Source organism: Dictyostelium discoideum (genome assembly GCF_000004695.1).
Source record: "Dictyostelium discoideum AX4 chromosome 2 chromosome, whole genome shotgun sequence".
NCBI classification, from domain to species: domain Eukaryota; phylum Evosea; class Eumycetozoa; order Dictyosteliales; family Dictyosteliaceae; genus Dictyostelium; species Dictyostelium discoideum.
The window spans coordinates 791,992-818,335 of record NC_007088.5 but is presented as its reverse complement, the minus strand read 5'-3'; the positions used below and the strand labels follow the sequence as shown (position 1 = coordinate 818,335).

General features: G+C 21.6%; 9 protein-coding genes across 9 annotated transcripts; 3 read left to right on the top strand and 6 right to left on the bottom strand.

The window, feature by feature from the left end:
• Positions 1 to 1,312: 1,312 nt before the first annotated feature.
• Positions 1,313 to 2,596, top strand: DDB_G0271814 (hypothetical protein; the record flags this gene model as incomplete). The annotated part of the gene is made up of 5 exons (XM_640401.1): positions 1,313 to 1,591; positions 1,754 to 1,858; positions 1,984 to 2,238; positions 2,371 to 2,477; positions 2,578 to 2,596. 5 exons carry the CDS (start codon positions 1,313 to 1,315, stop codon positions 2,594 to 2,596), a joined length of 765 nt encoding a protein of 254 aa, XP_645493.1.
• Positions 2,597 to 2,813: 217 nt separating this feature from the next.
• DDB_G0271674 (hypothetical protein) lies at positions 2,814 to 3,525 on the bottom strand (the record flags this gene model as incomplete). The annotated part of the gene is made up of 2 exons (XM_640400.1): positions 2,814 to 3,101; positions 3,244 to 3,525. The coding sequence occupies 2 exons, from the start codon at positions 3,523 to 3,525 to the stop codon at positions 2,814 to 2,816; spliced, it is 570 nt and encodes a 189-aa protein (XP_645492.1).
• Positions 3,526 to 3,996: 471 nt separating this feature from the next.
• On the bottom strand, positions 3,997 to 5,598 carry DDB_G0271676 (SH3 domain-containing protein; the record flags this gene model as incomplete). The annotated part of the gene is made up of 1 exon (XM_640399.1): positions 3,997 to 5,598. One exon carries the CDS (start codon positions 5,596 to 5,598, stop codon positions 3,997 to 3,999), a length of 1,602 nt encoding a protein of 533 aa, XP_645491.1.
• A 966-nt stretch (positions 5,599 to 6,564) lies between these two features.
• On the bottom strand, positions 6,565 to 8,408 carry pckA (phosphoenolpyruvate carboxykinase; the record flags this gene model as incomplete). Its single annotated transcript, XM_640398.1, has 2 exons — positions 6,565 to 8,156; positions 8,312 to 8,408. The coding sequence occupies 2 exons, from the start codon at positions 8,406 to 8,408 to the stop codon at positions 6,565 to 6,567; spliced, it is 1,689 nt and encodes a 562-aa protein (XP_645490.1).
• A 2,964-nt stretch (positions 8,409 to 11,372) lies between these two features.
• DDB_G0271812 (hypothetical protein) lies at positions 11,373 to 13,014 on the top strand (the record flags this gene model as incomplete). Its single annotated transcript, XM_640397.1, has 3 exons — positions 11,373 to 11,488; positions 11,580 to 11,721; positions 11,857 to 13,014. 3 exons carry the CDS (start codon positions 11,373 to 11,375, stop codon positions 13,012 to 13,014), a joined length of 1,416 nt encoding a protein of 471 aa, XP_645489.1.
• A 1,819-nt stretch (positions 13,015 to 14,833) lies between these two features.
• DDB_G0271810 (hypothetical protein) lies at positions 14,834 to 15,117 on the top strand (the record flags this gene model as incomplete). Its single annotated transcript, XM_640396.1, has 2 exons — positions 14,834 to 14,846; positions 14,951 to 15,117. The coding sequence occupies 2 exons, from the start codon at positions 14,834 to 14,836 to the stop codon at positions 15,115 to 15,117; spliced, it is 180 nt and encodes a 59-aa protein (XP_645488.1).
• A 303-nt stretch (positions 15,118 to 15,420) lies between these two features.
• Positions 15,421 to 19,938, bottom strand: DDB_G0271808 (hypothetical protein; the record flags this gene model as incomplete). Its single annotated transcript, XM_640395.1, has 5 exons — positions 15,421 to 17,930; positions 18,024 to 18,592; positions 18,764 to 19,043; positions 19,152 to 19,427; positions 19,584 to 19,938. 5 exons carry the CDS (start codon positions 19,936 to 19,938, stop codon positions 15,421 to 15,423), a joined length of 3,990 nt encoding a protein of 1,329 aa, XP_645487.1.
• Positions 19,939 to 20,353: 415 nt separating this feature from the next.
• Positions 20,354 to 21,638, bottom strand: DDB_G0271680 (zinc-containing alcohol dehydrogenase; the record flags this gene model as incomplete). The annotated part of the gene is made up of 3 exons (XM_640394.1): positions 20,354 to 21,101; positions 21,206 to 21,326; positions 21,500 to 21,638. 3 exons carry the CDS (start codon positions 21,636 to 21,638, stop codon positions 20,354 to 20,356), a joined length of 1,008 nt encoding a protein of 335 aa, XP_645486.1.
• Positions 21,639 to 22,303: 665 nt separating this feature from the next.
• DDB_G0271682 (SMAD/FHA domain-containing protein) lies at positions 22,304 to 25,783 on the bottom strand (the record flags this gene model as incomplete). The annotated part of the gene is made up of 3 exons (XM_640393.1): positions 22,304 to 22,447; positions 22,566 to 25,278; positions 25,566 to 25,783. The coding sequence occupies 3 exons, from the start codon at positions 25,781 to 25,783 to the stop codon at positions 22,304 to 22,306; spliced, it is 3,075 nt and encodes a 1,024-aa protein (XP_645485.1).
• Positions 25,784 to 26,344: the final 561 nt, after the last annotated feature.

Here is a 26,344-nt window from a genome sequence, read left to right as displayed (position 1 = left end):
AAAAAAATAATAATAAAGAATAGAATAAAAAAAAAAAAAAAAAAAAATTTATTCTCAAAAGGTTCGCATTGTTAAAACAGGATTACTTCATTTTCCATATAAACAATCAACAAATACTCGAAAAAAAAGAAAAAAGTCACTCCGTTTTCACATCGTTTTGAAAAAAAAAAACTCCGTTTTCAACACAGCGTTAAAGAATTTTATTTAAAATTTTTTTTTTTTTTTTTTTTTCAACATTCCAAAATTAAACAATAAAAATATCAAGATAACTTACGTCATTAAATGACTGGTGGAAAAGTGATTTGATAAGTATAAAAAAAAAAAAAAAAAAACAACGTTGAACAACAATAAAATCAAAAACGGAGTATACTTTTATTATTTTTATTTTTTTTTATTTTATTTTATTTTTTTTTAACTTTAACCAAATTTTTTTTTTTTTTTTTTTTTTTTTTTTTGAATAATTTATTTTGAGCATCACAAAATAAGAGAGGCCAAATACTCATCTAAATTGTTTTTTTTATTTTTTTATTTTTATAACTGAAATTTAATTTATTAATTTTTTATTATATAACTTATTTTGAGCATCACAAAATAAGATGCTAGTTGCGTTGCCCATCTCAATTGTTTTCTTGAAATCGCTTATAATTACACACTAATAAATAATTTGGAATTTAAGTTGCGCACTAATCAATATGTTTTTTTTTTTTTTTTTTTTTTTTTTTTTTTTTTTTTTTTGCCCAAAGTGATTTATTATGATATTTTATTTTTTTCTTTTTCAATTAACTTAAATTAATTATTCCTTTTACACCTATTTTTTTTTTAAACAAATAATATTTTTCAACTAAACTTTTTTTTTTTTTTTTTTTTTTTTTTAATTTTCTTATTTTTTTAGTTTTTTTTTTTTTTTTCACTAAAGTTATTTCTTTTATTTTTTTATTTCTTACAATGAACTTAAATTGATTATTCCTTTCCACCTATTTTTTTTAACAAATAATTTTTTTTATTAAACTTTTTTTTTTTTTTAAACATATATATTTTTTATTTTATTTTTTATTTTTTTATTTTTTTTATTTTTTTTATTTTTTTTTTTTTTTTAAAAAATTTACAAGGTTTCAAATAATATGAAAATTATTTTTTAATTTCAAGTTTGAATTTCATTTTTCATTGGACAACACAAATATATAAAAAAATAAAGAAATAAGAAAGAAAGAAAGAAAGAAAGAACAAACTAACACATAAATAAATTAACAAACAAACAAACAAATAAATAAATAAATAAATAAATAAATATACAAATATACAAATAAATAAAATGAAATTTAATAAAATAACAATAATATCTATTGTTATTGCATTATTTACAATAATATTACAAATTAGTGAAAGTATAACAGTTTCAAATTTAAATAATCAAAAGGATATTGAATTTACAATGTATCATAATGAAGATCAATCGAAATCATGTAAAATTCTATTCAAACCTAAATTAATACCACACTCTACCAATTCTATCACTTCTGTTGATTCTATAAATTTTAAAAAAGCAATTCAAATTAAATGTAAAAATTCATTAACAAAAGAAAGTAGATCAGTAAGTCATCATCATCATCATCATAATATATAAATTATAATTTATATAATATATATTATATAATATATATTATATAATATATAATTTGTAATATATAATATATATAATTTATAAAAAATAATATATTTATCAAATTTATTATTACATTAAAATTATTTTTAGTTGTATCAAAAATCATGTGATTTATTTAAAACAACAGTTGTATCTGATAAAGATCCAAGTAATTTATCTTTTTCTTCATTACCAAAGGTTTGTTATATAATAATAGTTTTTATTTTTATTTTTATTTTTTTATTTTACTAATACCATCCTTTTTTTTATTTTTAAATATATTGTTAAATTCAAATTCAAATTGAATTTATATAAATTGATATATGGATATAAATATATAGGGTAATTTAAATGATTCTTCATTACAATATGAATTTTTAAAGATTAATTTAGATTCAAATAATATGAATATTGTTGCAAGTAATTATCAATTAAAGAAATCACCACCAGTTACTGGTGATGATAAAGATCAATTATTTGTTATCATCGATTTCTCTGAGGATATTTTAAAGTTGGTCTACGAAGAACCAAAGGTTGAAAAAGAGAAAGAAAAAGAAAAAGAAAAAGAGGAAAGTCAATCATTTATTGGAAAATATGTAAGTAAATTATGAAATAGTTTTTAAGAAAAAACAAAAAAAAACATTAAAAATAAGGATCAATATACTAATCAATTACAATTTTAATTTAAATTACAATTTTTATTTTTATTATTATTATTATTAATTAAGTGGTTCTATTTACTTCCACTCTTTTTAATTATCTTAGTAAATATGGCAGCACCACCACCAGCTGCTCAAACAAATGCTGCCGCTTCTCAAGGTGCTGGTTCAAGAAAGTAATAATAATAATAATAATAATAATAATAATAATAATAATAATAATAATAATAATAATAATAATAATAATAATAATAATAATAATAATAATAATAATAGTAATAATAATAATAATTAATTAATTAATTTATTAAAGATAATAAAGATTTTTTTTTATTTTTTTATTTTATTTTACTTAATTTTATTTTTATTTTTACTTTTATAACTTGATTAGAATTTTATTTTAAATAAATACTGGCAACTCAATTAAATTAATTACCAGACCATATTGTTTTTAGATTTTTAGATTGGATAAAACCTTTGAAAATGGTGCATTATTAATGTTTATGTGAAAATTATTGTGGGCTATTTGGGATTTGAAATCTAAAATTTTTTTTTTTTTTTAAGGAATTTGTTTTTTTAGAGTTTTCAAATTGGATTTCAACAAAGGGACATTCAATTTCATGAGATAATAGTTTGTTTAATCTAACAGGACCACATTTATCACCACCATATTGACAAAGCACAAATCTGTGAATACATTTGAGTGAATGGGATTCAACATTACCAATTTCAAGAATTTCCGGACAACCATCAGAATCATCATTTAAATCATTTAAATCATTCTTATTTGGGCAAAAAACCTATTATTATTATTATTTCATATAATAATTTAAAAAAAAAAAAAAAAAAAAAAAAAAAAAAAAAAAAAAAAATTAATAATAATAATATAAATACATAGTTAGTTGATTAATTATATAATAATAATTATATTTTTATAATTACCTTAATTTTTTTAATATTTGATTCTAAAAATCTATTTTTTGATAAACAATTTTGTGAAATGTGAAGTCTACAAACTGCACAATTATTTTTATTTTTTAACCAAGATGTAATACAATTATTACAAAATACATGACCTTCTGAACACCCTTGACGAGCATCAATTAATAATTTTAAACAAATTGGACAAGTGAATGAATCATCGATATCTTTATTTACAAGTAAATCATCAAATGATTGAGATAGCGATTTTTTATAATTTTTAATTATTGGATTATTATTCATATCAATTATTTTATTTTTTATTTATTAGTTGAATATTAAATATGATTTATTTGTTAAATTGATATTGGAATGAAAAAAAAAAAAAAAAAAAACCAATCAATTTATAATTAAAAAAAAAAAGGTAAATCCTAAAATAGTAAAAGAATCTATATAAAATTCCCACCAAAATTAAAAAAAAAAAAATACCCGATTTCCTATTTTATTTTTATATTTATAAAAACAATAAAATATAAAAATAAAACAAATTACCAAAATAAGTATATTATACCAATGATAGAAATTATATATCATTTATTTTATTTTATTATTATTATTATAACGTTTTATATTTTAAAAATTGAATTAAAAGTTTGACTGTTTTTTTTTTTTTTTTTTTTTTTTTTTTTTTTTTTTTTTTTTGAACAAAATGTAATTTAACTATTTGATTTTGTTTGATTTTATTTGATTTTATTTTTGAATTTATTTGATTATTTAAATGACTTGAACATAGTTTGAAGGGAATCTTGCAGAAACATTTGATTCATTTGAACCAAAGAACCAACCTTCATCTTCATATTCAATTGTTAAAATTTCACCTTCTTTAATATTTAATTCACCCTCACAATCTGTACGATAATCGTAAAGTACTTTACATTTTCTACCTGCTACATCCACTCTTTTCTTTGAAGAATCAGAAGAATCTGAAATAAAATTACTTGGGAAAACACCAATACGATCACTCTCTCCAATTACCATACCTTGCCACCAACCACTTTCGTCACGTAAAACAACTTTAATTAAAGCATTTGCTTTAAATGAAATTTCATTCTCCTCTGTTGCATTATAATCATAAAGTGCTCTTACAATTTCACCATTACTATTACTATTTATACTATTACTACTATCATTTTTACTTAAAGAAATTGGTGGTTGTGGTGGATTATTTAATTGAGTTGGTTGAGGTAATTGTTGTTGTTGTGGTTGTGGTTGTGGTGGTGGTGGAGTTGTCATTACATTACTATTATTGTTGGTGTTGTTGTTGTTGTTTGATTGTTGATGTTGCTGTATTATAATATTTGGTTGTGGTGGAGTTTGATGATCTATATTTTGATATTGTGGTTGTTGTGGTGAAGAAATGATTGAAGCACCATTTTGGATACTACCACCACCATTTAATTCACCAGATTTACGACTTATATTTAAATTACTATTACTTGAACTATTTACTATTGCAAAACCACCACCAGATTGATAAGGTTCATATTGAGCTTCTGGTGGTTTTTGAGCACCACTCATTGTTACCAAGATATAATTTTGAAGATCACGTTCTCTATCGATAGATTCAATACCTTTTTTAATGTTTTCATTATGAATGATAACAGCGGGTGGTACCAATTCATTTTGAGTGATAACTTCCATTAACCAATCTTTTGATTTATCAATTCTTTCAACTTCAAATCTTTGAAGATCATCTAAAATTCTTGGCATCTCTTCATGATAGAATTTCTGTTGATTTTGTTGCAAACATTTCACACTCTCCCTATACTCATTATCACCTTTGTCAGCGGCTTTAGTTGCAGATTCCAATGTCTTTCTGGCCTTTTGTTCTTTGGCGCCTGGAGGTTGTTTTGAGAGATCTTCATTGGCCTCCTCTTGTTTCCTCTTTAACTTTTCATAGTTTTGCTTTGCTTTTGACTCATTTGACTCCGCAGTCTTTAGATCCTTTGTACACTTTTCACCATTGGCAATCAATGCTTTTCTTTGTTTTCTACTCTCTTCCAAATATCCATCGATACCAATGGTAACTAATTTCTCTAATCTATTTGAAAATTCCTCATGTAATGCTCCAATCAATTCCAATTGTTCACGATAACATTGAAATGAATCTCTCAATGTCCCCATTTCAACCTCTGGTGCAAATGATTTATCTTTACATAACTTTACTAAACTCTTGGCATAGGCTGATTCAATTTGTTGTTGTTTACTTAGAAATTTACTTAATTGTTGTGTGAAAATTTTACCATTATCAACTTTTTTAACAACTGATTCAAATTTATCCCAAAGATCTTCTGAAAATTGTCTTTGTGCTGACATTCTTTTTTTTTTTTAAAAAAAAAAAAAAATTAGATAAATAAAATAAAATAAAATAAAACAAAATAAAATAAAATAAAATAAAATAAGATTTAGTTAGTTATTTTATTTTTATTTTTTTATTTTATTTTTTTTTCTGTTTTACTTTTTTTTTTTTTTTTTTTTTTTTTTTTTAATTTTAATTTTTTTTATTTTTATTTTTATTTTTGCATAAAAACTATAAATAACTCTATCTTACTTTTTTTTTTTTTTTTTTTTTTTTTGGTTTTTTTTTCTTTTTTTTCTTTCTTTTTGATTTGTTTTGTTTTCCTTCTTTTTTTCCTTTTCTTTTTTTTTTTTTTTTTTTTAGTTATTTATATATATACAAAAATTTATTAATACAATTTTTTTTTTTTTTTGGATGAATGAATAAATAATTTTTTTTTTTTTTTTTTTTTAATTTTGGTTTTTTTTTGGTTTTTTTTTTTTTTTTTTGAAATGAAAAAATTTGTACAAAATATATATATAATATTTCAAACACCTTTTTTCACACTCAAATGTTTGTTTTTTTTGTGGTGATTAAAAAAATAAAAAAATAAAAATAAAAATTAATTTATTTTTATTTTTTTTTTCAAAAAAAAAAAAAAAAAAAAAAAAAAAAAAAAAAAAAATTTTATAAAAAAAAAACTGATTAAGTAGCGCCACTCATCATTATTTTTCCATTTTTATATTTTAAGATATTTTTTTATTTTTATTTTTTTTTTTTTATTTTTATTTTTATTTTTATTTTTTTTTCTTGTTTGATTTCTAAAAATAAACCTTTTTTATATCTATTTTTGTTTTATGTTTAACTTTTTTTTTAAATTTAATTTTTTTTTTTTTATTTACTTTTATTTTATTTTATTTTATTTTATTTTATTTTATTTTTTTTCCTTTGAGTTTTAAAAAATATACACTCTTTTCTTGGTTTTTATTTTTATTTTTATTTTTTTATTGTGGTAATATTGGACCGGCTGCTACAAGTTCTGGTGAAGCTTTATCTTGGAATTTTTTGAAATTTTCAATAAATAATTTAGCCAATTTATGCATAGTTGAAACATATTTCTCTTTATCAGCCCAACCATTAATTGGCATTAAAATTTCAGATGGAACACCTGGACAACTATTTGGTACTTGGAAACCGAAAACATCCATTTTAGTGGTTGGAATTTTTTCAAGTTCTCCACTGTGAATGGCATCGATGATGGCACGAGTGTAGGCCAATTTAATACGAGAACCAACACCATGAGAACCACCAGTCCAACCAGTATTAATTAACCAAGCACGAGCTGAATGTTTATGGAGTTGAGAAGCCAACATTTCAGCGTATTTGGTTGGATGCCATACGATGAATGGTTCACCATAACAACTTGAAAAGGTTGCAGTTGGTTCGGTGACACCAACTTCAGTACCGGCAACTTTGGCGGTATAACCTTGAATGAAATGGTACATAACTTGATTGGCATCTAAACGAGATACTGGTGGGAGAATACCAAAAGCATCACAAGTTAACATAATGATATTCTTTGGATGACCGGCAATAGCTGGGAATTTGGCATTTGGGATATGTTCCAATGGGTAGGCACAACGGGTGTTCTCAGTGATAGAGACATCATTGTAATCGACCTTACGAGAGTACTCATTGTAGACGACATTCTCTAAAACAGCACCAAACTTGATGGCATCAAAGATCTCTGGTTCCTTTTCACGAGAGAGATCGATACATTTTGCATAGCAACCACCTTCGATATTGAAACAACCAGTATCGGTCCAAACATGTTCATCATCACCAATTAATTCACGGTTAATATCGGCGGATAATGTAGTTTTACCAGTACCAGAGAGACCAAAGAATAATGTGGTATCACCATTGTTACGAGCTTGATTGCAAGAGGAATGTAATGGTAAGACACCCATCTTTGGCATGAGATACATCATGATGGTGAGAATACCTTTTTTCATTTCACCAGCGTATTGAGTACCCAAAATAACCATTTCCTTACGAGCGAAATCAATGGCGATTGATGAGCTTGAAGACATACCCTTAGTGTAACGATTTGCTGGGAATTGACCTGCATTGTAAATGGTGTAATCTGGTTCTCCAAAATTTCTTAACTCTTCTCTATTGGCTGGACGAATTAACATATTGTGCATAAAGAGAGCATGGTAGGCACGTGCGCAAATGACTCTAACCTTGATACGATATTTTGGATCCCATCCTGCGTAACCATCGATAACGTAGATCTTTTCTTGAGTGTTCAAATAATCGATGGCTCTTTCACGATTGATCATAAATGAAAGATCATCCATTGCAATATTGACTGGTCCCCACCAAATATCATCTTGTGATGATGGTTCCTTTACAATTCTCTTATCCTTTGGTGATCTTCCAGTCTTTACACCTGATCTGGTTACCAATGCACCTGTACTTGTAATTGCTGATCCATGTTCAAATGCCAATGCTTGTTCATATAATACTGCTACTGCTGGATTATGGAAAATCTTTGCATTACCTGAAAAATGTTCATCTAAATAAATTGAATCTAATTTAATTTGAAAAAAAAAAAAAAAAAAAAAAAAAAAAAAAAAAAAAAAAAAAAAAAAAAAAAAAAAAAAATTTTAATTTAATTTTTTAAAAAAAAAAAAAAATTATTTTTATTAAAAAAAAAAAAAAAAAAAAAAAAAAAAAAAAACTTACCAGATTCTAATTCGGTAATATGATATCCTTTTGGGGTATAATCTGCTGTTGAAGATTTTAATGATTTATTAATTGATTCTGCTACGGCTTGATTCATTCTTTTTTTAATTTAATAAAATTTTATAAAAAAAAAAAAAAAAAAAAAAAAAGTTATATAAAAAAAAAATAGAAATAAAAATTAATGATATACTATTTTATTACAATTAAAGTAATAATAATAAATTTCTTTATATATGTGTATATATAATTAAAAAATAAAAAAAATAAAAAATAAAAAAAAAAATTTATATTAATTTACAAAAAAAAAAAAAAAAAAAATTAAAAAAAAAATTAAAAAAATATTAAAAAAAAAAAAAAAAAATTGAAAATGAAATTTTATAAAAAAAGTGAATTAAAAAAATGAAATTTTAAAATTTGCCGTGATCCGGTATATTCCATAATAAAAAGAATGAAGAAAAGAAAAAAAAAAAAAAAAAAAAAAAAAAAATATATTTATATAAAAATCAATTATAAAGCCGAATTAAATCACATCATGCTGTGGTTATATATGTAATATGTTGATGATTAAATAAATTTAAAGTTTAAAAAGAAATAAAAAATGAAAAAATAATAATAATATAAATAAATAAATAAATAAAATATCCTTATTAATTAAAAAAAAAAAAAAAAAAAACTTTTAAAAAAATTAATAATAAATAATAATTTAATTGTTGTGGGGTATATAAATTTTTTTTAATTTTTTTATTTTTTATTTTTATTTTTTTTTTTTTTTTTTTTTTTTTTAATTTTAATATTATATTATACACACTATTATTGTGTTTTAAAAACCCATATTATTTAAAATTTTAATTAATAAATTTTTATTTTTTACAAACGCTTCTTTTTCAAGTCTTCATTAAGTAAGTAGGATTTTAATAATAATAGTAATATATTTAATTAATTTATTGCTATTTTAGATAATTTCAAATGAACTTCAAAATTTAATTTTGTCAATTGTCTGGAATTTTTCTTAACTTCCCAACATTTATGGATATTGCTGGTAAAAAAAAGCAACAAAAAAAAAAACAAAAAAAATAAAATAAAAATAAAATAAAATAAAAAAAATAAAATAAAATAAAAAAAATAAAATAAATAAAAAAAAGTCCTGGTACCAGTTGTCTGGACTACAAACAATCCAAACTTTAAAACCCTAATCTTCTAAATGTGATTTTATTATTTTAAATATATAAACATTTCTAAAAACTTTCCAAATAAAAACCAGAAGCAAAAGACACAATAAAAAAAAAAAAAAAAAAAAAAAAAAAAAGTTTAGCAGTCAAAAACAATAATTAGGGGTTTTTAAATTTCACAATTGAAGGACCACACATCATATTTAGAATCTATTTCTATATTCAAAGAAGCACGTTTCTCTTATATCGTTTTTTTTTTTTTAATTAGTTATTTGGTTTAAAATATTGTTTTTTTTTTTTTTTTTTTTTTTTTTTTTTGTAATAACCAAAAATAAAAAAATAAAAATAATTATAACAATAACTTTTTATGATATTAGTTTAAAATAAAAGTTAGATATTTGACAAGTAATCTTAGTGAATCCCCTTATAAAAAAAAAAAAAGAATAAAAAAAAAAAGAAAAAAAAAAAAAAAATTAAATTAAAATTAAAATTTCTGTTGATTAAAAAAACAAAAATAAAAGTGCTGCATCTATTGTTGGGTTTATTGTTTAAAAACAACCCATCAAATATCAATAAACTATTGCTTTTTTTTTTTTTTAAAAAAAGTCACTTGATTATCATAATAGCCTAAAAAATAAATCCTAACCTGGTATTGGGTGAAATATCTTGCAAAAAAAAAAAAAAAAAAAAAAAAAAAAGAAAGAAAATAAAAAATATAAAAAAAAAAATAGTAATAGAATAAAAATAGTAATAGAATAAAAAAAAAAAGTAAGGAAAAAAAAAAAAAGTAAGGAAAAAAAAAAAAAAAAACATAACAAATAATATTTTTTTTTTTTTTTTTTTTTTAAGCAATGCCAAAAAAAATCGATCGCAATCAGGATATTTTTTATAAAAAATATAAAAAAATTTTTTTTTTTTTTTTTTCTCCTATTTTTTTATTGCATTCGGTTATAAACCATTATAACCATTTGAAATTATTTTTTTTGAAAAAAAAAAAAAAAAAAATTTGAATTATTATTGGAATTTATTATTAAAAAAAAGCCAAAAAAAAAAAAAAAAATGTATGGCGGTCAAGTTGTTGTTAATGCCATAACTAAAACTTTTTTTTTTTGAATTTTTTTTTTTTTTTTTTTTTTTTTTTTAAATTTTTTTTATGATTTTTTTTTTTTTAATTTTTTTAATTTTTTTTTTTAATTTTTTTTTTTTTTTTTGACAAACTTGTTACACAACCACAACCACCAAATACATGTACGTGTATTTCTAAACTATTTTATACATTATTATCATTACTTTTCAATATATTTATTGTATTGCTTCTTTTTTTTTTTTTTTTTTAATTACTTGAAAAAAAAAAAAAAACTTATTTTGATTCCCCCAAAAAAAAAAAAAAATAAAAAAAATATACATTTTTTTAAGAAGACCATCACAATCACACAATATAACAGATATAAAAATTACACACACCACACACACTCTTTCTCTCTAATCACACAATAATTAACAGTAACTAACATATTCCTCATTATATTATTATTATTATTATTATTATTATTATTATTATTATTATTATTATTATTATTATTATTATTATTATTATTATTATTATTATTATTACTACTATTACTATTATTACTATTATTTTATCCATTCAATCATTGTTTAGAATCAATTATACCATTTCAAAAAAAAAAAAAAAAAAAGAAAAGAAAAAAAAAGAAAAAGAAAAAAAAAAAAAAAGAAAAGAAAAAAATAAAATATATATAAAAAAATAAATATCAAAAAAGTTGTAAATATAATAAATAATATAAAATGAGTTATTCAACCGATTTATTAGATGGATTTGAAAGGCATTATATAAAAGAACATATGGTGTTTTAAAATGTAATCAAGAAATGTCAAACTTTTTTAAAAAGTTATCAGTACTCGAAGCTGATTATAGTAAAGCTTTATTAAAATTAGTTAAATCAACTGGTCAAAAGAAATTAATTTCAAATCCATTTTTGGATGGGTAGGATTTTTTTAAATATTTTATTTTAATATATATATATATATATGTATATTCATTTTTACTAATTATTATAATTATTATTTTTTTTTAGTTCATTAAAAGAATCATGGAAAATTTCATTAAATGAATTAGAACAAGTTGGTAATCAACATTTAATTTTCTCCAATTTAAATAATGATCTTTCAACAGGTATTGATAAAATGGTTAAAGATAAAGATAATATTAGAAAAAAAGTAAATTATTATTTATTATTTACTTTTTAAAGAAAGAAAAGAAAAAAAAAAAATATTTTAAAATTAAAATTTTTATGGACATATTAATTAAAATATATATTTTATTTTATTTTTTTTTATTTTTTTTTAAATTAGTTAACAAATGATGGTCAAAAATTAACAAAAGATATGAAAGCACAAATTGAAGTTTGTCAAAAAGCAAAATTAAATTATCATAAATTATCAAAGGAAGCAGAGGTAGCACATACATTATTAAGTAAAGGACAAGCAGATCCAAAGATGAAACAAGATAAAGTTTCACAATTATCAAGTAAAGCATCACAAGCATCAGAGAAAGCACAACAAGCCGATATGGAATATAGGGAGATATTGAATACAACCAACATTAAACAGGATGAATATTATAACACTGATATGCCAACATTATTGAAAGAGTTTCAAACATTTGAAGAGGATCGTATCGTTCAAAGTAAAGATTCAATGGAGAAATTGGCAATCTTTGTCAAAGAGATACCACCAGTGGTTCAACATGCATTCGAAGGCATTGAGAAGGGTGCACAACAGATCGACAAGGACGCTGATATCCGTCAATGGGTGTCAGAGAATCGTACTGGTGTCACTGTACCATCACATATTGAGTATCAAGGTTTCGAGGGTGAGGCTGCCTCTGGCAACAACAATTCCACCTCCTCTCCAACAAACTTTAGAGTTGGCACCTATAAGCCACCAACCACCCAAATCAAAGAATGGGGTCTCACCTCAAAGGATCAATCTTTGAGTAGCACAGAGAAAATCGCTAAATTGGAGCAACAGCATCAAGAAATCTCTCAATCCATTCGTTCAGAGGTTCAAGCTCGTTCAGGTATTGAGAAATTGATTCAATTCTATGCAAACGATCCAAAGGAACAAAAGAAGGCTGAAGGTGAATTGGCTGAAGCTGATAAAAAAATTCATGCCCTCAAAGAGAATCAAAAACTTATCACTGCTCAATTGGAGGAATTGGGTAAAACTAATCTTTCTGGTTCAAGTGGTGGTGGTGCTGATCTTTCAAATTCAAATGGTGCTGGTGCAACTGGTGGTGCCACTAGAGTCGTTCGTGTAAAAGGTCTCTATGATTATGATGCAACTTGTGATACTGAATTAAGTTTCCGTGAAGGTGATATCCTCACCGTAACTGAACAAGATTCAAGTGGTTGGTGGTATGCTGAATTGGCTCAAAGTGCTAATCCTTCTGCATCAATTGGTTCTTTAGGTTTCATTCCGGCCAATTTTGTTGACATCATCGATGGTTAAATAATAATAATAATAATAATAATAATAATAATAATAATAATAATAATAATAATAATAATAATAATAATAATAATAATAATAATAATAATAATAATAATAATAATAATAATAATAATAAACAATAATAATCTGTTTATAATTATAAATGAAAAAATATAAACTTAAAAAAAAAAAAGGTAATAAATGTAATATTAAAAATAAATAAAAAATAAAAAATAAAAAATAAATAAAAACAAATTTATTAATATATATATATATTAATTTATAAAATAGTTTTTCAACACATGCACACTAATACTTTTTTTTTTTTTTTTTTTTTTTTTTTTTTTTTTTTTTTTTTAAAAAACCAAGAACATCAAACAAAAAATTATGCTTGAAAAATATATTGTTAAAGATGATTTAAATCAAGTATACGATTTTAAATATTTCCTTTAAAAAAAAAAAAAGATTTTAAAACAATTAAAATTTATAATTGGGAAAAAAAAAAAAACCTCTTTCAAAAATACCAACCTTAATCATTTTTAATTTTTAATAATTAAATTATAATAATAAAATATTTTAAATTTTAAAATATAATTAATTTAATTTTTTTATGATGATGAATACAGTATTTTTAAAATATTGTTTTTTAATTAATTTCATTGTAACACATTTCCGTGTTTTTCTTTTTTTTTTTTCAATTAAACACAAAAATCTTAAAAAGAAATATTTTTATCTTATAATTTTTTTTTTTTTTTTTATTGGATTAATAAATAGTTCAACAAATAAATATATAAAATAAAGAAATATTGGAATTATTCACACTTTTAGATTGTTATTTGAAATTTTGTTGTTCCTTGACATATTTTATCTCGATTGTTATCGTCGCTTATAGAAAATACTAATTTTCAATATCATATGGTATTTTCAATAATTTGATTATTGCCATTTAAATTAAAATTAATTACTATATATATGTTGTGGGGAATTGTGGTAAAAATAGTGTTATTTATTTATTTTGGAAACACAAAAAAAACACACAAAAGAAAATATTTTTATTAAAAAAAAAAAAAAAAAAAAAAAAAAAAAATCAGAATATTATTATTTTTATTTTTATTATTATTATTATTATTATTATTATTATTATTATTATTATTATTATTATTATTATTATTATTATTATTATTAATTGTATCTATATTTATCTTTTTTTTAACTTTTTATACTGGTATGGTTTAAATGATGTATAATAATAATAATGATAATAATAATAATAATTATATTTTGTATATTTGATTTGAAATGAGTTAAATCATTGCATTTTTTTTTATTTTTATTTTTTTTTTTTTAATTTTTTTTTATTTTTTTTTATTTTTAATTTTTATTTTTTTCAAATTGATAAACTCAAAGAAAGATATATGTGGTGTTGGTGGTAGGGGTTTTTGTTTGGGGGTAAAATTATCAAATTAACACACTCAACACTAAATCCTCTATACATAATATTCAATTTTTTTTTTTTTTTAAAAATTGCTTATCTATAATTTTTGCCTTTTATTACCATTTTTTTTTTTTTTTTATTTTCTACTAAAAATGTTCTTATCCGAATTTAAATCTATTATGTGTGTTAAAATTGTTTACAAATTACATTCTTTAGCAGTTTGTTTTTTTTTTTTTATTTTTTTTTTTTTTTATTTTTACCAATTTTTGAACAAATAATTTTAAATTTATTTAATAATTAATTTTTTTTTTTTATATTTTTCATTATTTAAACAAATTATTTAATTTTAAATTATATATATAAATATTAATATTCAATTAATTTTTTCTAAAAATCAAAAAAATGTCATTATTTTGTAAGAATTAAATAAATATTTTTAATTTTTTTTTTATTTCTTTCTTTTCATATATATTTAAGTTTTATTAACGTAATATTAATTTTTAATTCTTTAATATATAGTAAATATTATTAATTCCAATTTTGGAAAACCAAGTAAATCAACAAAAATAAATGATCAAGTAAATAATAATTTTAATAATATTAGTTCTTCATCAATAAATACAAATTCTAAATGGGCTCCAATAATTCTTTATCGTTATTATTGTATTCCTCCATGCTATATCTAGATTTAAATTATAAATCCAGTTTTTATAATTAAATTTTAATCAACTGTACATTCCATTTTGTATCATTTTATTTTTTTTTTTAAATTTTTTTTTTTCCCATATTTTTTCCAGTCAAAAAAAAAAAAAAAAAAAAAAAAAAAAAAAAAAAAAAAAAAAAAACCACTCAATTAAACCTCTGGAACAATAAGAACAGAGAAAATAATAAATAACACAACTTTTTTTACTTTAATATTTTTTTAATAATTAATTTTTTTTTTTATTTTTTATTTTATGTTTTCTTTTTTTATTTTTTTATTTTTTTATTTAATGTTTTCTTTTTTTAAATAATTTGTAAATAAAGATTTTAAATGTTAAACAACTTTTTAAGAGAAAATAAAATACAATTATAAATAAAACAATAAATAAACAAACAGAGCCTACAATTATACCAATTAATTGTGATTTTGTTAAACCTGAATCTCCATTGACTCCATTACATGGGTTATCAGAATGACTTAACAAAACTGAGAAATCAGGATCTATAATCGCTTCACTCGAAAACCATGGTATATTAATTCCAATGAATGAACTGATTTTATTATTACTCTTTTGTTCTATTTGATTTTCATCTAATTTTGAATTTGAAATTGGTACAATTCTTGAATCTAATAAACATCTCTTAATAAATCTACCATAAAATGAATGATCATTAACTTGAAGTTGCATATAGTTTGAATCGATTTTATCTTGATTTGGTGATGATGATGAATTTCCAAATGAATTTGATGAGCATTCATCATTTTCAGATTGTGGATTATTTTGAGCTTGAATCGATGCAGACATTACTAATTGAAGTGTATTTAATTGATTTAAAAAGTTATATTTTGAAATTGAAATTGTATACTTTATTGATGATGGATTTAATGAAATATCTTGACCTGCAAATTGTACGATTGATGCTTGAGAATTCCATTCTAAAGTTGATGTAATATTTGATACGACTTGATTATTCATTGTAATATTTGAAAAATAACTATAAATCTTTTTATTTTGAGTATCAGAAATCGATTTAAATACCCATTTATCAAATGTATAATTATTTACAACATTATCATTATAGTCAAGTTCTCTTAATGAAACAATTGAAACAATTGATGAATATTTAATTTCTGATGTACTAGGTGTTGTAATTTCAGTTGATGGATTAGTTTCATTTATTTTTGGAGGCGGTACTGTAACGATTTGAGATTGACAATCAACACCGATCCATGGTGAATAACAAATACAAACAGCTTGTGTCACTGAACAATATCCTTGTTTATTTGATTCACCACATGTAGTTTTACATTTAATTGTTGGTGTTGGTGTTGTTGGTAGTGTTGGCGTTGGTGTTGGTGATGGTCTTAGTAAAGTAGTATTTTTAAATAATTTTGGATAAACAATAAGACTACTAGAAGAAGCACCAGATGTAGTTTTTGCTGTTATTGTAATATAATAGTCTGAAGCTGAAATAGAATCTAAAAGGAATTGAGTATCTGATAGTTGTATTGGTGTGTACGTACTTTCTATATTTTTATATTTAACAGTAACGGTTGCAATTGAGCTTAAAAATCTACCATAAATAATTAATTTCCCACCATTACTTGATAATTCACTATTTCCAGTTAATATGACATTCATTGAATTCTTTGCTGAATTAATTTTATATTGAAAACCAGATTTTTTTAAAAGGTTTGATGTAAAACCACTATGTGTACCTGCATTTGAAATAAATCCATAACAACTTACAATAATTCCACCAGGATAACCAAATCCTATTGGAACTTCAATGGTTGTTATATATTTCATAACGGTTGAGTTTTTTGGAGTCATTGTTGTTGATTGAATTCCAGTAATAAATTCTTGATCATATGATGATAGATAAATTATTGGATGTATTGAATCAAGTAAACCATCTGGATGATATGCATTATAACTAAATGTTACATTTCTATCAATTGAAAATACTTCCAACACAGTTTTTGAAATTGTAAATTCAATTAAACTTGGGTTTATCGTTGTTCCAGCTGATGATAAAAAAGTTGGGTCGCAAACAAGATCGATATCTATAAAACTTTCATCGTTTTTTATAAGTTGGTAAAATGGATTCATTAACATTTCAAATTTTAATTCATTTGCCACTTTAAATACTGTTTGTTGTCCTTGAGTATCAATAAATTTTGCATAAACGATAGAATAAGTTTGAGATATACAAGTAATAGAAATGTTTACACTAAAACTATAAGTGCCACTAAATATTGTTCCACTTGATAATACACCTGTAATATTTCTAATTGCCATATCAATTGAACCTCTTACTAGAATATAACCCTCATTATATCCATTTATATCATTTTCAAATGAAAATTCCCATCCAAATACATTTGAACCACCACTACCACCATTTTGATATTTTAAAACTTTAGTTGCAATTGGACCAATAAAATCGGCATATAATGATTCCTTAATATTTAATTGGAAATGATTTGGTAAAGAGAAACTAAAAACAATAAAACTATTAAAAGTTAAATAGTATTGTAGTGGGCCAATATTAATATTGGCAGGTACAATAAATTCACATTCAAATTTCTTTGTTACATTATTATATGTTGCAATATAAGTTGGTGGTATTAAAAAAGAGATACTTGGATTTGGAAATAAATTAATGATAAAATCTCTATCGGTTGGGAAATTTACTATATCTAAATACATAACATTTGCAATTGATTTATCTGTAACCGCTAAATCATTATATTTAAATGAAATATCAAGAATACAATTACTAATATCAAATTCTAAATTACAATAATAAAAAAAAAAAAAATTAATAAAATAGAAATAAAAGAAATTATTTTATGATTAGTATTGTGGATGGACTATAGTCTTACCTTTTGGTATTGAAAATAATTGATTTGGTGGTTTTAAATAGCTTATAATATTTGGTGATTGTATAAAATAATAAGAGTCAAAACTGTAGGTATTACAATTCAATGCATTATCACATAACATAATTAAGGTAAGATATTGATCAAATGGAAATCTAAGTTCAAGTGTAGCATTTAATGAATCACCTGAAACCAATGATTCACCAAGCATGACCAATGCTGAAGTCGATCGTATTAATTTTATACCGCTTTGGTTGTCGCTTACTTTTAATTTGAAAAGTACTGTATTATAATTTGAAATACTTATTTCATAGGCTAATAATAATGGTGGGGCAACATCAGTTGAACCGGTGGTTTTAAAGGAGCCTAAATTGGTGTTACCAATTCCAATTGAAATAGAATCTATTCCATAGCTTTGATATGAAAGAAATGATAATGAAAGGAATGATTGATTTGAATTTCCACCAATAAATCCAAATGGGAATGAAAATTGTTTTTCAATCATCTTTGGTGGTACTACTAAATAAATAGAATCTAAAATTGAAATATTTTTTATTTGAACACCTTCTAAACTAGTATATTCACCATTATTTTGGTAACTTCCCAAATTAACAACTACCACTTTATTTTCCAAATCTTTTTTTTTTATTGTTTAAAAAAAAAAAAAAAAAAAAAAAGTAAGTAAAAGGGTAATAATTATAAATTATTAAAAAAAGTAAAACAATACTATATATTTATTATACTTACTCCTCAAATCAAAATTAATATATTTTTCAATAAAAGAAGCACCATTCTGAATTTTAATTGAAAATGTAGTTGGTATTATATTAAAAAATGGAATCAAATATAAAACTTCATCTATATTATTTCCTCCAACCTTAAAAGGTGAAATAAAGCTTGAAGTTATCAATAAATTTGATGAATTGGTTTTTAATTTTAAATCTCCAAAACCTAATATATTATTTTTGAAGGTATAATTATTATTTGGATAATATTCTAATGATTCAATTTCTGTGTATGTATCTTTATTTTTTAATTTATTTTTTTTAATAAAATAATGTTAATTTTTTTTTTTTTTTCAATATTTTTATTATGAAATATAAATATAATTATTTACAATTGTATACATACTAATTTGAAGAGGAAGATCAAACATAAATGATAACCATTCATTGTTTAAAAACATAATTGAGGTATTTACTGATGGTGCAATTGATTTTATACTATTAAATTGCATATAATAATTATTATTTCCTAAATATCCTGAACCAATAATATCACCAACATTTGAATTTCCCCCTAATATAATATCTTCAGGAAAATCTATAATTTTAAATACAATGCATAAATAACTATATACAAAACCACTTGATAATGGAATGACTTTGTAATTTGTCAAATTAAATTCTATTCCAATTCGTTTTTTTTTTTTTTTTTTTTTTTTTTTTTTTTTTTTTTTTTTTTTTTGTAAGAATTAATAAAAATAAAATAATAAAATTTAAATTGAATAAAATAAAAAAAAATAAAATAAAAATATAAAAAAATAAAATAAAAAATACTTACTATTACAAGAACAAGTTACATTAAAAGAATAAAATTTTGAATTTGAAGAATTAAATACTGAAAAGTTCAAAGTAGTGTTTCCTAATTGTAAATCTCCTTTAGACGTCTTTAGAATAACCGTTTTTTTATCTTTGGAGGGATAAAAACCTTCAGAATAGAAAGGATCTTCAATTGAAATACGGGAAACTTCTTGTTCTAAATTTGTTAATACAACACTGAAATAAAAGGAGCATGAAGTTGCATATGAGGCAGAAGGATATTTTATTAGATCACCATGTACAAAATGTTCTGTTGCTTTTATTGAATTGCAAAAAAATTGAAACAATATAAAAATAAACAATAACTTTATTTTCATTTTTGTCAAATTAAATCCTATTCCAATTTGACAAAAATAAAAAAAATAAAAATAAAATAGTAATCAAAAAAAATAAAAATAAAATAGTGATCAAAAAATAAAAAAAATGGTATCCAAAAAATAAAAAAAATAAAAAAATTAAAAAACCCGAAATTATATTTTTAATGTAAAATAAAAAATTTCAGAATATGTCACAAGAAAAAAAAAATTTTAACGAGCTAATTTTTTTTTTTTTTTTTTTTATTAAACTATTTATATTTCTCAAAATTAAAGTATTAATTGATTGGTTTGGTTTGGTTTTTTTTTTTTTATTTTTATTTTTTTATTTTTTTTTTTTTTTTAAAAAAAAATCTGTTATTTATTAAATAGATTTAATAATTTAAGAAGAGACATCTTCTTTTTATTTTTTTTATTTTTATAAAATCTTTACTACATGTCTAAATCTAGCATCAGCAATTTTAAGTAAAGCTTCATTAACATTTTCCAATGGGAAAGTTTTAACCATTGCTTTTACTTGATTTTTATTTGCAAAGTTCAATGTTTGTTCTGTATCACGAGAATCACCTGAAGACCAACCAATAATTGATTTATTACCACCAATTAAAGTTAGAGAATTTGCATTGAATGGTTCTGGTAAAAGAGCTAAAAGTACTAACTTTCCATTCACACCTAAAGCATCCAAAGATGATTGAACAATTGATGAAGATGGAGCAGTTAATAAAATACATTGAACTGAACCAATTGCCTTCATTTGATCAATCCAACCATCTTTTGAAATATTAACATAATGAGCTGCACCTAATTCTTTTGCTAATTTCTCTTTTTGATCACCACTTGACATTGCAATAACTTCATAACCCATTTTCTTGCAAAATTGAATTGCTAAATGACCAAGACCACCTAAACCTTGAACACCAACCAATGAACCAACTTTGATATTTTGATTTCTAAATGAATTGAATACAGTAATACCAGCACATAATAATGGTGCAGTTTCCTCAGCATTCATTCCTTCTGGTACAAATGCTAATGAATCTGATGGTGCAACCATATATTCAGCATATCCACCATCATAATGAATACCACAAATTAATGATTCCTTACAAAATATCCATTGATCATTTAAACATTCTCTACATTTACCACAATGATTACCACCAAACCTAAATTAAATTATTTAAATAAATATATTACTTTTTTATTTTTATTATATATATATTATTTTTATTTTTATTATTTGTATTATTTTTTTTAAAAATATACACACCAACCAACACCAACTAATTTACCAATTTTGAAATAATTTGGATCAACACCTTCACCCAATTTTTCAATTTCACCAAATACTTCATGACCTGGAATACGTGGATATGAATTTCCAAAATTTCCTATAAATTAATAAATTTAAAAAAAAATAATTAAAAGATTATTAAAATAAAATAATTAAATAATCAAAAAATTAAATAAAATGAAAATTAATAATAATAATAATAATAATAATAATAATAATAATAATAATAATAATAATAATAATAATAATAATAATAATAATAATAATTACCATATTTGCAAGCATTATCACTGTGACATACACCACATGAATGAACTTTGATTCTAACCCAACCTTGTTTTGGTTCTGGTACTGGAACTTCAACAATCTCTAAATCCCCACCTATTTGTTTAAAAACAGCTGCTTTCATTTTTTTTTTTTTTTTATTTTTTAAAAGTAATAAAATAATTTATTTGTAAGTTATTTTGATTCTTTTTATTATATTTAGACTTCATAATTTTTTTTCTTTTTATACTTTTAAAAAAAAAATAAAAAAAATAAAAAAAAATAAAAAAAATTGAATATGAAAATCAACGAAATTGTAATGAAAAACGACAAAAAAAGAAATCAAAAATATCGAACTCCTAATCATTTTCGTGTCAATAAAAAGAATGATTTTAAATTTTTTTTTTTGTGGGACAATAATGTAATGTCCAATTTTTTTTTTTTTTTTATTTTACATTAAATATTTTTTGGTCCACAAAGCGAAGTATCAAAGTCTAAAAACAAAAAGATTTTTTTTTTTTAATTTGGTTCGCTGGCATTATTTTTTTTTATTTATGTGCAAGGTGGGTAATTACGCACCAAAATAAAAAACTTAATTTACCAACACACATTCTTGAACATCAACATCCATTAAAAACTTCAAATTAATTAATTACTTCATAATTTAATAATTTTTTTTTTTTTTTTTTTTTTTTATTCATTAATGGAAATCACATATTAAATAAAAAAAAAGTGTATAAAAATTTTATTTCTTTCATTTTTTTTTTTTCCCTAGAAAGATTTTATTTTATTTTTATTCTTGTTTGGATTTTAACAAAGATTCTTTTTACAAATTAGTAATTCTTTAATAATTGTATCTAAACTTGGCCTTAGAACAGAATCAGAAAACCAACCTTGTTGTAATATCTTTGAAATTTCATTTGGCATATTATTACTTATTGTTGGTCTTAAATTCTATTTTTTTTTTTTTTTTTTTTTTTTTTTTTAAAAAATAATTAAACGTTAGTATATTTTTATTTTTTTGTTTTTTTAATTTTTATATTTAATTTCCAATTAATTAAATAATAATTACCAATTTACTAGTTTTATGAATAATTTGAAAATCAAAATCCAAGGTAACTTCATGGTATGGTTTTTTATAAGTTTTAGTTAAACAAGTTTCAAACAATTCATATAAAACAATTGATAAACTATAGATATCAGATTTGTTTGAATAAGTATTCAATGATAATAACTCTGGTGGTGAATATAAAAAGTTTCCTTTAATCTCTTTTAATGATTCTTCATTCTCTTGAGTATTAAATCTTGATAATCCAAAATCATGAACTTTAATTTTAATTTCATTAATATTTAATTCATTTGTAATATTTGTTGCAGTAGTAGTAGTAGTTGTTGTAGTTGTAGTTGTATTTGTATTTTCACCATTATCATCACCACCATCATTTTTTTTATTATTATTATTATTATTATTATTATTATTATTATTATTATTATTATTATTATTATTATTATTATTATTTTGATTACTATTATTATTTAAACTAGATAATAAAAAACAATCACTTGTAATATTTCTATGTAAAATTGGTGGTTGGTGTTTATGTAAATATTGAATTGATTGAGTTATTTGAATAGCTAAATCTATTGTATTTGACCAATTTAATTGATTTGAATGATTTTGCATTAATGTTAATAAACTACCATTATTACCAACATGTTCACTAATGATTGCGTATTCATCAGTATTGAAAACCACACCAATGAATCTTACAGCAAGTGGTGATTTAATTGATGCTAAAACTCCTAACTGTTTCATTTCAAAATCATTGATACTACCATTGATTTGTTTAATTGATACTAATTTACCTTTATATTGTCCTTCTAGTATTGAATAAGAATCTTTTACAATAATCGTTTTTATATTTGTAATTTCATTTGGTTGAATTGTAAAATCTTTAATTTCATTTAAAATTATAACATTACCTGCACCATTTAAAGTATTATTATTATTATTATTATTTGATTCAACATTACCACTAACATTACCACCTACACCACCAGTTACTAAAATACCATTATTATCATTACTATTATTATAACTACAATTGTTATTATTATTATGAAAACTTGAAGAATCTATTTTATTATTATTATTATTATTATTTATTTGATTATACATTAGTTTTAATTTTAATAAAATTTGAGAAAAGTTTGGTCTTTGATCAGGATTTCTATTACAACATTCTTTAATTAGGTCAGAGAAAGATTGTGGACAATTTGATGGTAATTCTGGATGACCTAATGAAGTGGCAGAGATATTACCTGATGGTTGTTTATGAGTTAGAATTTCCCAAAGAACTATACCAAAACTATAGACATCAACTTTTGTAGTGTACCCACTGCCATTGAACACCTCTGGCGCAATCCAAGAGAGTGTACCACAAAAAGTTTTAGCCGAACTGCCGATACCACCACTGATGAATCTACTTAGCCCGAAATCTGATACTTTCACATTGAAATTATTATCAACTAATAGATTCAACGATTTCAAATCCCTGTGAATTATAGGTGGCGAATAAGTATGAAGATAATTCATACCCTGTGCTACATCAATCAGCATTTTAACTTTAACTGATAGCGATAGTTCTGATTTATTCATTGTAGTCAATACATCACGTAGTGAACCACGATTTAAATATTCTGTAATGATTGCTAAATTACCATTTAATAAACATGTTCCCATAAATAATACAACATTTGGGTGTCTTAAACATTTCAATATTGATACCTCTTTTTCAAATTCTTCCTTCTTATCTTTTCTTAACAATGATTTAAATATAGTTTTCACTGCAACCGGTGTACCCTTCCATTCATATTGACAAACTTCACCACATGCTCCTGATCCTATTTTTTTAATAAATAATAATTCATTTTCTTGAATATTTAATTTTAATGAATCTTCAACTATAACTGGTGTATTTTCTCTTTTATGTTTTTTAAATTGTTGTTGTTGTTGTTGTTGTTGTTGTTGTTGTTGTTGTTGTTGTTGTTGTTGTTGTTGTTGTTGATGCTGCTGTTGTTGTTGATGCTGCTGTAATTGTTGTAATTGTTGTAATTGTTCATATTGTAATTGTTGTTGTTGTTGTTGATGTAATTGTTGTTGATTTTGTAATTGTTGTTGTTGTTGTAGTGTTAAGGGTGTTTTATCATGATGAATATATTGATGATTATGATTATTTTCATTATCTCTTGATCTTTTTGATAAAATTGAATTATTATTATTATTATTATTATTATTATTATTATTATTATTATTATTATTATTATTATTATTATTATTATTATTATTATTATTATTATTATTATTATTATTATTATTATTATTATTATTATTATTATTATTATTATTATTATTATTATTATTATTATTATTATTATCAATATTTTTTATTAGAGTTTCAGTAGTTGTAGTTGTAGTTGAGGTTGTAGTTATAGTTTTAGTTGGAGAATTAATATGATAATTAGTATCGGCTGCATCTTGAGTTAATATAAAATTACCTTCACAAACTGACATAAATTGATTATCTCTTTCAATATGAATTGAAAATGGTATTGATCCATCATATAGTGAAATTAAATCATCATCTAATAGTTGATTTGAAATACCTCTAACCATTTTAATTGGTGTTTGATCTTTTCTATACAATGTACTATGGTTTTGTCCTAACTGATTAAATGTAACATTTCCAACTTCTGCTGATACTATTATCTCTGCATGTCTTCGACTATTTTTAATAATAATAATAATAATAATAATAATAATAATAATAATAATAATAATAATAATAATAATAATAATAATAATAATAATAATAATAATAATAATAATAATAATAATAATAATAATAATAAATAATAAATATATATGTGTATGTACATAATGATTAATTATTTATTTACACACATTCATAAATATTATTAGTTATTGTTATTATTGTTGTTGTTGTTGTTGTTGTTGTTGTTGTTGTTGTTGTTGTTGTCGTTGTTTTTGTTGATTTTTTTTAAAACATACCTAATTTTTATATCATTTAAAAAAGAAGGTGAACCTCTACCAATAATATTTGAACCTATATTTAATTGAAATACTTGTATTGGAGAGGTTGAATCTGGATTTTCTTTAAATTTTAAAGTCACTACGGTTTTTATGGGTGTTTGTAATTGATCATCTTCTTCATCTGCTGATTCTGTTTCATTTAGATGTTCATTATTACAAAGATCCAATGTAGCCATATGGTATATTACATAAATTTATTTTATTTTATTTTATTTTATTTTATTTTATTTTATTTTATTTTATTTTATTTTATTTTATTTTATTTTATTTTATTTTGTTTTATTTTATTTTTTAAATCTTTGATATTGTACTGTAAAAAATAAATAAATAAATAAATTAAATTAAATAAATAAATAAAAAATATTAGGTGTGTGGTGTGTTTTTGTGGATAATATCTAATTTGAAAAAAAAAAAAAATAAAAATGTTTTTTTCATGAAAAAAAAAAAAAAAAAAATAAATAAAAATTAAATTAAAAAAATCAAAAAAAAATATCTGAATTCATCAAAATTATTTTTTTCTAATAACGATCGAAAAATAAATAAAATTATTTCCAATTTAATAATAATTATTTATTAATTTTTATTTTTTTAATTTTTCCAATTAAAAGAGAGGAAATCCAGTTTTATTTTAAAATAATTTTTTTTTTTTTGTGATATGTTTTTTTTAATTAAGATTATATTATTACTTTTGGAAATATTTTCAATTTAATAAAAAAAGAATTTAAATAAACTCAAGA